At 36.3% G+C, this 12392-nt stretch overlaps 2 protein-coding genes across 2 annotated transcripts in view; both read left to right on the forward strand.

Annotated features, from left to right (window-relative positions):
• LOC131619310 (UDP-glycosyltransferase 87A1-like) overlaps positions 1-12392 on the forward strand; it is a 42080-nt gene that overhangs the window by 26619 nt on the left and 3069 nt on the right. The window lies entirely within an intron of this gene.
• LOC131619312 (uncharacterized) lies at positions 4873-6006 on the forward strand. The gene has a single exon (XM_058890421.1). It carries the CDS (start codon positions 4873-4875, stop codon positions 6004-6006), a length of 1134 nt encoding a protein of 377 aa, XP_058746404.1.

A 12392-nucleotide genomic window follows, 5' to 3' on the forward strand; every position in this document is an offset into this window, starting at 1 on the left:
TCTCTCCCCCTAATATTGGGAAAATTAATTTCTCAATAAATAATCAGCCTACCAAACTGCAATCAACTATTCAATTATTGCATCAAGATATATCCTCAAATACGATATTTATATAAAAATACATTTTCCCTAATATTCTTTCAAGACTTGTCTTAGTGTACTATTATATTGGAGCAATTGAATTATACACAACACATCCAAAAGTTTACTTAGATGAGAAATATTAGATTACTAACCTAAAATAATTATAAGTTAAGGGGAGAATTAACATATGATAACTTGTTGGCTTAATGCGAATAAATATTTGAATATTCATGGTTGTGTGTTTCCAACGTATATTTTATAACTTATGATCTCATAAGTATCGGTTGTGTAATTAACTTTAGACGTCTAAAGAATGGATCTTCAAGACCATTTTTATAATGAACATATGCTACAAGATGTTCAATATCAAATTTAATAATATATGTGATACTTATCAAGAACATTTTGAAATTTTCAAAAATTGAGATCTTAGTCTAAGAAAACAACTTCACAAACTTATGGTTGTGAGTAGAAAATAAACATTTGCATGATACTTTAGTCGATGCAATAATTAATATCATGAAAAACTCAATTTTTTAGAATTTTATTTTCCTTTAGAAACACATAAAATATATTGGATTGAAGAAACTTCTGGTTATTCAATATTTGTTTTCAAATTATAATACATATTCATGATCTTTTAGTTGAGAAAATAATTTCACAAACTTCTAGTTGTGAGTAGACAACAAACATATGCATGATCTTTTAGTCGATACAATAATTAATATCATAAAATGTTTAAATCGTTTACAAGATTGGTGTATTGATTCACAAAAATCATCTTATATATATTATATAAAAACTCAACTTATTTTAATTTCCTTTAGGAACATACAAAACTTATTAGATTGAAGAAACTTCAGGTTCTTCAATATTAATTTTCGCATCATAATACATTCAAGATGACCCAACCGATTTTGTCAATAACACACTTAAGTGTGATTTGTAAATTTATGATTTACAATAATACATATAATTTTATTCTTCTAATCTGTGTCATTCGATATTAATAATAAAATTATTTGTATAAAATATATTCATATAAATTGATGACATACAATTTAATTACATTTTTTACATTTAAATCAAATGTTTCTAAATTTTGCTAATAATCACATAGTACATAAAAACACATTAATTATAATAACACAAATTAATAATAAATTTATAACATTTAATTATCAAATAAATAATTGTCAATCTTAAGAAATTAGTCACAAAATTATAATATTCCGTTATAAAATAAATATTAAATTAATCACATTAATTTTGTCCGTCAATAATTTATAACAAATTAATAACATTTAGTTATGAAATATATATTTTTTAAATATGAATAAATTTACAATCATAAATATATTTTAGGCTAAATTACAGTTTTGGTCCCCCTATTTTAGGTTTTTCACGATTTTGGTCCCCCTATTTTCTTTTTAAACAGTTTTGGTCCCCATCCCAATTTTGTCCATGAACAGTGCATGAACAGTGCATGTACGTACATGAACAGTACATGAACAGTTGCATCAAAATTGGGATGGGGGACCAAAACTGTTTAAAAAGAAAATAGGGGGACCAAAATCGTGGAAAACCCAAAACAGAGGGACCAAAACTGTAATTTAGCTTATATTTTAAGTAGTTATTCAGGATTTCAATCACAAATATTTTATTAATAAAAATAATAATTTTTTCAATCCTTCTGAAAAACTTTAGTATTATTGATTTAATCCTTCTGGATTCTTTAATATTATTGATATAATTTTTCTGAGATTGTTTAATGATACAATTTTTCTAGAATCTATGAAAATCGTCATTAATACTATTTTGACCTCAAGGGATAATCATTCTTTCATCAATGCATAATAAAATAAATAACTTTTTGAACAATCCTATAAGAAATTAGGGATCCTTTATAATATATATATATATATATATATATATATATATATATATATATATATAAAATTATTTTTTGAGAGATAGGTCATAGATCTTCAAACAATAATAAAGATATATATTTTTCATGCAATCCTCAGAGAATGATCTATAAGTAAGTTCTTCGAGAACTATATAATAAATTATTATTTTTTAATCTTTCAAAAATGCTTGATACTTGATAAGTTCTTCAGAAACTATATAAAAATTATTATTTTGCTTTCCTTCAGGGATGCTTGATAAATTTTTTTAAAACTATATGATAAATTATTAATTTGCTCTATTGCAAGACTGTTTGATAAGTTCTTCAGGAACTCTATAATAAACTCAACATTATCCTTCAGAGATATTTAATAAGTTCTTCGGAAACTGTATAACAAATTCATTACTATTCTTCAGGGATATTTGTTAAGTTCTTCAGGAACTATATAACAAACAATTTGTTTTGTAATCTTTCAGAGATTATTTGATAATTTAATAAATATAACATTAAAATTCAACACGGCTAATGAAAAAGTATAAAATAATAAAATAATATTACATATGATAATTAGGGCTTCAATTTTTTTCAAATTTGGTAGAGTTTGGTGTTTATAACATGTTATGAAACATAATAAAATGATAGAACAAAAAAAATAAAAGAAGAAGGTTTTTATATTATTCATTTTCTGAGAGTGAGTGATTCTGATACAATATGAGTTCTATGTAATAGGACATATGTAAAATAAAAAATCAACATAAAATCTCATAATTGATGAACATTCATAATATCGGCGAACATGGAGGAAGATTTCCGGTAACCTCTTCAGGCATTCTTTTGCTTTTCACGGTGGAACTCTATTGGCTCCTAGACTGGCATCATCCATTTACTCGATTTCGGTTTAAACTCCTGGCTTTAGGGCTCATGGACCTTATTGAGGAGGTGTTCTGTTGATTCCTTTTTAGGGCTTTCGGGTTCCTCCGCTTTGTGTTCTGCTCAGCTCTCTTCTTGTTTCAGCGGTGTTTTGGATTCAGCTTTTGGAGACCTGTTTGTTTTTCGATACGGGCATTTGCTCTGTTTTCTGGTTGTTTTGTTACTTACAGGTCTGGGTAGCATATGAACGGAGGTAATTTTAAGGGAGGTTACGGTGGTCCCCTTCATGGCGGCGAAAGGTGGATTGAAGCGAAGAGTAGGGTCTTTAGGGGTCTGGTACATAAATGGGATGCTTATCCAGTGGGGAGGAAACTTGGAAGGGGCGAGGGAAGTTCAATTATCTCGGTGTATTTTTTTGAATTCCCAAATCGTATAAGGGCTGTCGATATCTACGAGCTCTTTGGATGCAGTGGGGACATTGTGGAGGTGGCAATTTCACCCAGGTTAAATAAAGTAGGAAAAAATTTGGATTTTCTAGATTCAAGGAGGTGGACGACGCTCGTTTGTTGGCTGTTATGTTAGACAATATTATAATCGACGGCAAGAAGATTCACGCGAATCTTCCTAGATACGAGAGAGCTAGGAATCCGGCTTTTTCCTCAGGGGGGAGCAAGGATGTTGGGAGGACAGCATAGTGAGAAGTTTGTGTTCAACAGAGAAGGAGTGGGAAATGGCAACAGGAGGGATGGTTTTTCATTCGCACAGGCAGTTCGGCGTGAAGCCTCAGAGTCTCCTATTGCTGCGACGAAGGCGGAAGTTATTTTCAAGTCTAAAGAGGAATCTATGGAGAGATTCAGCAAAGCTTTCTTGGGACAAGTCATTGTTCCAGGATCTACTTACAATATGCAGGATTTTTTCGAAATTGAGGAGATTTACTCGGTTAAGGTCACTCCTTTGGGGGCGAACTTATGTCTACTGGAAGATTTCGAGGATGGTTTTCTTGAAGATTCTCTGGGTGAAGGCGAGAAGTGGTGGAAACAATGGTTTTTGGATGTGAGAAGATGGAAGGAAGAGGACATTGATAACAACAAGGCGATGTGGGTTAGGGCGTACGGCATCCCGTGTCACGGTTGGCATAGCGAATTCTTCGTGTCGCTGGCCAATTCTATTGGCTCGTTTATCTGTTTGGACAACAATACTTCGAAGGGATCTAACATGGATATTGCAAGGTTTTTAGTTCGAGTTCCTATTTTGTTCAAGCTGAAGGACTCTTACTCTGTGGTCATTGATGATAAGGAATTCTCGATTAGCTTGAGAGGAGAACTTTTTATTTATGGGAGGCCTGTTTCGGGTACCGTTTCTAAGTCTTCTTCTTCATCAGATTCTTATGGTTCGGATGTTGAGTGGTTTGAGAGTATCGCTGTTGGTCAGGGAGGTATTTTCGGGGATAGGTCGATTGAATCGTCTGATAGCATCTCAGACTTTTCAACTCATGGCGAAGATGGGCCTCTCGGTTTCAGTAGAGGCAAGAAGGAAGAAGAGGTTGATTTGCATATTCTCAGTCAGAAGTTAACAGAATCTCGTAACTCTGCTAATGTCGTTGGCGCTTTCGATACGACTCTTAAATTAGCGAAAGAACGTGATAGGAATGTGCTGAGTAATGGAGATCACAATTCGGTAAATTGTGGTAGTAAGGAATCCTTTGTTGATTCTGTTTGCTCTAAGATTGATGATTCTTGCCCGATTTCTTTGTCTGTGCCTGTAGTGAACAAGAGGAGGATACCTAAGAATCTCAAATTCCATCAACTGCTCGATCTCAGCGGAAGGTTTGGTAAGAAACATCACCGGCCCAGGGCGAAAGTTAAAAGGAAGGGGAAGCTGCACTCTCGGATCAATGCGTTTTCTGGTCCTATCGAAGTTGGTTTTATGTGTACGGCCTCTGTAGACAAATCTGTTTCGCAAATTCCTCTGTCTGATAACGGTTACAGGAATCGAAAATCACCGACATGAAGGACCATATTGCTGAAAGTTTTTGGAAGAACAAAGATGTTGGCTATTCTTTCTCTAATTTTGTTGGAGCGTCAGGAGGCATTATCACGCTTTGGAAGGAGGTTTCGATAACGGTTCTATGTAGTTTTGTTGGAGCGGGTTATATGGGCATAAAGGCGAAATGGAAAAATGACTTGTATTATATTATAAATGCCTATTCCTCTTGTGACATTTATAAGAAAGAACAGCTATGGAGAGATTTGTTGTTACTTAAAGGCAATTTTATAGATGGGGAATGGATTATTGACGAAGACTTCAACGCAATCAAACATCGTAGAGAGAGGAAAGGGAGGTCCTCTATTGATTATTCTTCCGAATCTAATGCTTTTGCGGAATTCATTGACCATTGTAATTTGATTGACGTCCCTTGTAAAGGTAAAAGCTTTTCATGGTATAGTGGGGATGGGCGTTCTATGAGTAGATTAGATCGGTTTTTCGTGGCGGATTCCATTATCAACAAGTGGGGTGTGGTTGGTCAACGAATTTGTTCGCGGGATATTTCCAACCATTTTCCTATTTGGCTTGTCAAGGATAACGAAGATTGGGGGCCGAAATCTTTTAAAATCAACAATGAATGGTTCACATTCAAGTCGTTTATTCCTTTTGTTGAAAAATCTTGGAAGGAAATAGTTATAGAAGGAAGGAGTGATTTTGTCCTAAAGGAGAAGTTTCGAATTCTTAAAGAGAGATTAAGGTGGTGGAATAGAGAGACTTTTTGGAGGATTGATTTAGAGGTGGAAGAAGAGGTGACGGAGATGAACAAGAGAGACACTTTGTTAGAAGTGGTTGATGAAGGAGATTTGATTAATATTATCAAAGGTAGGAAAGAGGCATCAAGTCGATTTTGGTTGAACTTGAGGATCAAAGAGAATATGCTCATCCAAAAGTCTAGATTATCATGGCTCAATGAGGGAGATTCTAATAGCGGTTTTTTTCATAAGGTGATGAAAGAAAGGAGAAGGCATAATCACATAGGTCCCATTATCTCTTCTAGGGGCTTGTTAGAATCGGTCAATGAGGTCAAGGAGGAAGTTTTTTCTCACTTCGCTTGTAAATTTGAGGAGACGGATCGGAATAGGCTTTCTTTATAAGGTATTCCTTTTAGAAGTATTAGCATGGTGGAAAGATCTTTTCTTGAAGCTTCGTTTGAGGAAAGTGAGATCAAGGAGGCGATATGGGGTTGCGGTGGTTCTAAAAGTCCGGGCCCGGACGGATTCTCTTTTTTATTTATCAAGAAATGTTGGTACATCATCAAAGAAAATTTCATTAGGTTCTTTAATGGTTTTCATTCCGGGGGGTCTTATCAAAGGCGGTGGTTTCTTCTTTTTTGTCTTTGATACCTAAATCTTTTAGTCCGCTAGGCTTGGATGATTATAGACCCATATGTCTTATCGGGTGCATGTACAAAGCTTTATCAAAATTATTGGCGGGAAGGTTGAAAGGTGTGTTGAATTCCATTATTTCTTCTAACCAAAGCGCGTTTGTTCCAGGGAGACATCTTCTCGACGGAGATTTGATAGCTAATGAAGTGGTCGACTATGCACATAAGGAAGGTAGGAGTTGTTTTTTTTTTTAAAGTTGACTTCGAGAAGGACTACGACAAGGTGAATTGGAATTTTCTAAGGTTCTTGTTAAAGGAAATGGGTTTTGGGGAGACGTGGATGAGATGGATGGAACTTTTAGTTTTTAAAAGTAAAATGTCGGTTCTTGTCAATGGTAGTCCGACTAAGGAATTTACGGTGGAGCGTGGTTTGAGACAAGGAGATCCTCTTTCTCCGTTTCTTTTTGTCTTAGTGGCGGAAGGGCTCACGGCGTTAGTTAAGAAAGTAATTGCCATAGGAGATTACGAAGGATTTAACATTAATGGAAAATGTGAGGTCGACATTCTTCAATTCGCGGATGATACTTTATTGATTGGGGAAGGTAATTGGAAGCAAGTATGGGCCATTAAGACGATTTTGAAGGCATTCGAATTGGTTTCCGGTCTCGGTATCAATTATCACAAAAGTAAATTGGTAGGAATCAATGTCACTAACAATCTACTAGAAGCGGCTTCTTCACTTTTGGCTTGTAAGGTGGAAGGAAAAGTTTTTTCTTTTCTAGGCATCCGCGTTGGATCGAATCCTAGGAGGATTTCGACTTGGAATCCGCTTTTGGAGAAACTCAAGAAGCGTCTTTTGAGTTGGAAAAATAGATTTCTCAACTTTGGAGGGAGGATTACTCTCATTAAGTCTATTCTTTTCTCTCTTTCCATTTTCACGGTGTCTTTCTTTAGGATGCCGGTGAAGATTGTTAAAGAGATTTTTAAACTCCAAAGTAGATTTTTGTGGGGAGGCTCGTAGGAGAGAAGAAAGATCCATTGGGTGGGGTGGAATGAAATTTGCTTACCAATTGAAAAGGGAGGATTAGGTGTTAAAAAGATTGATGATTTTAATTTTGCTCTCCTCGACAAATGGAGATGGAGGATCCTTCAAGGATCAGACTCAATTTTGTACAATCTCTTTTGTGCTAGGTATGGTGACATTTGTTTGCAAATTACCAATGGTGGAGATTTTGTTCCGAATAGCTCTTCTCAATCTATATGGTGGAAAGATATTTTATCTTTAAGGAAGGAACCATCTAAGGATGCCATAACCAACAATTGCAAATTCAAGGTTAGAAAAGGATTCAATACCTCCTTTTGGAATTCTAAATGGCTTCTTGATTCATCTTTAAAAGATGATTTTCCCTCACTCTTTGAGATGTCTCTTCTAAAGAATGTTTCGGTTGCTAGTATGGGAGGGTGGAGAGATGGTTTATGGCAATGGGGGAATTTTAGAATCGCCGAAACAGTTGCTGGGAGCTCTGCTCTGCTTGCTGTCACGCCGCTGCTGCAGGTGCCGGCTGCTGCTACCGGATCCAGCCAATCGAGTGATGTTTCGGCTTCTGTTTTGCAGCAGCTGAACGCGTCTATTGCTGCTGCCAGTTGCAGCCATTCGGGGCGCGATTTTCTTGTTTGGGAGTTAGGTAACGATGTCGGATTTTCTGTTAAATCCTGCTATAATTTCTATGCTGGTTTTTGGTATCCTTTTGGTTCGAACAATTTGCACAATGACGTTCAAGACTAAAGCGTTCGGCTGGAGACTTTTAAACAACAAGTTACCAACAAAGGATATTTTGAAGATTAGATGTATGATTTGGTTAAGTGTGCTTTTTGCAATTCTGCTCATGAAACTTTGGAACATCTTTTTTTCAAGTGTTATATTGTTAAGTTAATTTGGAGGGATATAGCGGAGTGGATTGATATGTCGGATGTAACGGGAAGACCCAAAGGGGAGTTTCATGCTTTGGTACATATATTGTAAAAACATGAAAATGAAGGAGGGGAGACTTAGTTGCATTTGGTTGGCTATAACGTGGAGCATTTGGATTGTTAGAAACGGTATTATTTTGATTTTTTTTTTTTGAATAACAAGTTTTTTAAAAAAAAAATCAAAAATAACCATGTTTTCAAAAAAATTACCAAAATGTCAACTTTTTGCTATTTACACCACGTTGTCGCCAGGGGGGGGTGGCGACAACACTGAGCCCATAACGTTGTCGCCAGTGGGCCTGGCGCCTGCTTTCAAAAATTAGGTGTTGTCGCCACCCCCCTTGGCGACAACACCCCCCCTTATTTTTTTTTTTCATTTTTTTTTTGTGATTTTTTTCTTTAGCAATCTTTTATCATTTAATTTTTTATAGTATTTTTTTTTTAACTACAATTTTTCCATAATTTTTTTATATTGTTTTTTTTATCTATCTTTTTAAAATTATTTTTGGAAGTTGGTGGTGGATTCATTATTTTGAAAGTTAGACATTCGTTAAAAATAATTATATATTAAAATACAATAACGATACATTAACTTTTTCATTTTTTTTATGTTATTTTTTTCTTTAGCAATCTTTTATCATTTAATTTTTTATAGTATTTTTTTTTAACTACAATTTTTCTATAATTTTTTTATATTGTTTTTTTTATCTATCTTTTTAAAATTATTTTTGGAAGTTGGTGGTGGATTCATTATTTTGAAAGTTGGACATTCGTTAAAAATAATTATATATTAAAATACAATAACGATACATTAACGATACAAATACATTAAAATTAAAAACATTACAAAATACATTAACGATACAAATACATTAAAATTAAAAACATTACAAAATACATTAACGATACAAATATAATTCCTATTGAGCGCCACGTGGACCATGGTACGATCCACATTCAGGTTGTCTAATAGGTCGTGTAGAAGGGTCACGAGTTGGTAATGCCCCCCTATTCCTGCGACGACGCCCCCCTCTATTTGGTTCGTCTTGTGCTTGAGTCGACGACCCCTCAATGAAATATGGGTCTTCAAAATCTGTGGGCCGTCCTTGACCTCTAGAATTCCCTCCATAGGATAGGCGGGTGCCCGCGGCGCTGTCAAAGCTTTGTCTAGGTGGGTTGAAATTTCTCCTAGTGGGTGCGGCCTGGAAGTTTTGGTAGTTGGTGGTGGATTCGGTTTGGTTAAAATACAATGGTTGTGGTGGTGTGTTGAGGTCAAATGGTTGGTTGGGGTACTGTGATGTTGGTTGGTCGAATGTGGTGTATTGCGGGTATTCTTCTTCTATGCCCATGTCGGGGGTTATTGGTGGTGATCTTGAAGAGCTCCCAGCATGGAATTCTTGGAAATGTGATCTGGAAGAGCTCCCTACATGGAATTCTTGATTTTGTGGTTGAGTTTGGGATGGAAAAAACTGGTGGTATTGTTGAGAATGTTGTTGGTAAAAAGGTGTTTGTGGTTGGATTGGTTGTTGGTGGTAACTTTGTTGTTGTTGTTGGTGTTGTCGTGGGTAATGCTGTTGTTGGTAATTTGGTGGTGGTTGTTGTTGTTGTTGGTAATTTGGTGGTGGTTGTTGTTGTCCTCCAAAATATGGAGGTTGTGCTCGCGGGTCAGCTAAATAGAAAGGGGCAGACACAATCATTTCAGGATTTGTGACCGATCTGTACCAGTTGACATATTGAACAGTTGGCTTCATTTCTCCCGGCGCCACAGGAAATTCTAGAACAGTTTTGGAACGACGAGCCCATATTTTACGCTGATCTATAGCAAACGTCTTGTAATTTTCTACGTTCCACTGTTCGCTAACCTTCGCCAGATGCCAACGTCCCAAACAGTCAGGCTCAGGTGGGTCAGGGATACCTTGATGCATGTCGAATTGGAGCTTCACACGGTCACTTTGGTGCATCTCCACAGTGGTGAACCGTATGATGGGTGATTTTGCTGTCCAAATAGCTGCCTCGTCAAGGTCGGGTACGTGGTCCAATTCCAAGTAAGGTCGCCAAATAAACTGCAAAGCAAATAATATTAATTTCAAAATATAGAAGATAGTTAATTTTAAAAATATATTTAGAAAATGGACATTTTTAGTGGTATTACATCTTGGGGTCCAAGTCGATCTAATAGTTGGCGGTAGAAAATGATTTTGGATACAGGCGTATTGGTGTAATCCAACCCGATTGTATTAAACCTAAACACATTAAAAGATAAAAATCAATATAGTTACAAATAATAATAGAATAAAATGCACTAATTAAAATAAGATCCAAAAGTTACCTTGAAGCGTAAGGGAAGGCGTAACTGTTTGGATTTGCAGGGGCCAATACCGGCATTCTCCACCATGCCCATGCTTGTAGCAAGAATGCACATCCACTAAATGTACAACTATTCTTTTTTGCACATTTGCACAAGGAACTATAGAGGTATGCCAACACAGCCGAACCCCAACTATATGTCTTTATTGCATCAATGTCCCCAAGTAAACACAAGTACATAAAATTAACACTATTTCCCGTGCCTTCGGGAAATAGAAACCTACCAAATAACAACATAATATACATCCTAGTTTTCTGTAGTTTACTTTCTTCGTCAGAAAACTCATTCAATTGAAGGCCCCCATAAGCTAGTTGAAGGCCAGCAAGCTTTATACCTTGGCCCCTACCCCTTTGTCGCCCCTCACCCTCTATTAAATCCACATCCAACAATTCGACGCATAGAGCGTTTGGTTGTTGGACATTTCCATACACTGTCTTTCCATTTGTTTTGAGACCCAATAACATGTACACGTCCCTAGAGTGACGGTACATTCACCCATTGGAAGGTGAAAAGTATGAGTCTCAGGCCTCCAACGCTCACACAATGCTAATATAAACTTCATATCAACTGAGGTATGTGTTAAGTTCATTACCTCACCAAATCCCGCACGTTTAACGTAGTCCACAATCAAAGGGTCAGGAGCATTCATCTTACCAGCACGGGTCCTAAATCTCGTGATATCCTATAAAAAAAACATTACCCATAAGTATTTGAAATTAGTAAATTTAAGTAAAAAAAATTAAGTGTTTACTCAAACTTACATAATCGGCAATGTTTGCGAGGGTTCCTCGATGCTCTTGACCCATAGTTAGGAGAGACATGTTTGTTGATGATGAAACACAAAGTTTTTCTGATGATAAGTTGCTCTGATGAAAGTATAAGAGGTGATGAAGAAAATGAACAAGTTTGGGAACATATTTATAGCCAAAATGCATAGGTGAGGACGAGATTCCCTGCAGTGTCTTGTCTTGTCATGTCTGTGGTGGGGACGAGATTCCCTACAGTGTCTTGTCTTGTCATGTCTGTGGTGGGGACGAGATTCCCTGCAGTGTCTTGTCTTGTCATGTCTGTGGTGGGGACGAGATTCCCTGCAGTGTCTTGTCTTGTCATGTCTGTGGTGGGGACGATATATATATTATGGAAAACATTAATTCATTCATTAATTAAAAAGGTACATTGACAATAACCAACACAGAAACTAAAACATCTAAGAAATTACTACGGTTAAAACAATGTCATTGGGTCCATGCATCATTTGAAAGCACTCAATGTCGTATTCCACGTTATCCCAGAAACTTGTCACTGCTCCAGTCACAGTATCGCGTCAATATCCCAGATCGTTGGTGCGACTGTGGCCAATTTCAAGCATATCGCATGCCTTGCTCCCATGTCCTTGCAGCATGTTCACATACTCACTTTGATGCATTATCTTTGGTATCAGAAATTTACAAGGTATCAACGTTGCTCAACGTATACGACAATTACTTTCCGGTGGTAGCAATGGAAGCATATTGGCCTGTGTACGAGGGGGAAACAGTTTGGCATAACGATTTAATGCGTCGGAATAAAAGCGGTCGACCAAACAGCAGGCGTATTAGAACCGAGATGGACGTAACTAAAAAAATGCAGAGGAAGTGTAGTATATGTCATGAGGTAGGACATAATAGGACCAAATGTCCCAATCGTGGATCTAGCTCCACAACATAGTTTTTAGTTTCGATGATATTTGTAATTTTCTTTTTCAATGAAATGAATTTTTTTTCATAAATTTTATGGGTTACAACACAACAAACATGACCAAAAAAAATAATGGATTC

The sequence above is a fragment of the Vicia villosa genome, linkage group LG7 (assembly GCF_029867415.1).
Source record: "Vicia villosa cultivar HV-30 ecotype Madison, WI linkage group LG7, Vvil1.0, whole genome shotgun sequence".
NCBI lineage: Eukaryota > Viridiplantae > Streptophyta > Magnoliopsida > Fabales > Fabaceae > Vicia > Vicia villosa.

What these genes read in the sequence shown, in the direction of transcription:
- LOC131619312 (XM_058890421.1), top strand. Translation starts at nt 4,873, where the DNA reads ATGAAGGACCATATTGCTGAAAGTTTTTGGAAGAACAAAGATGTTGGC.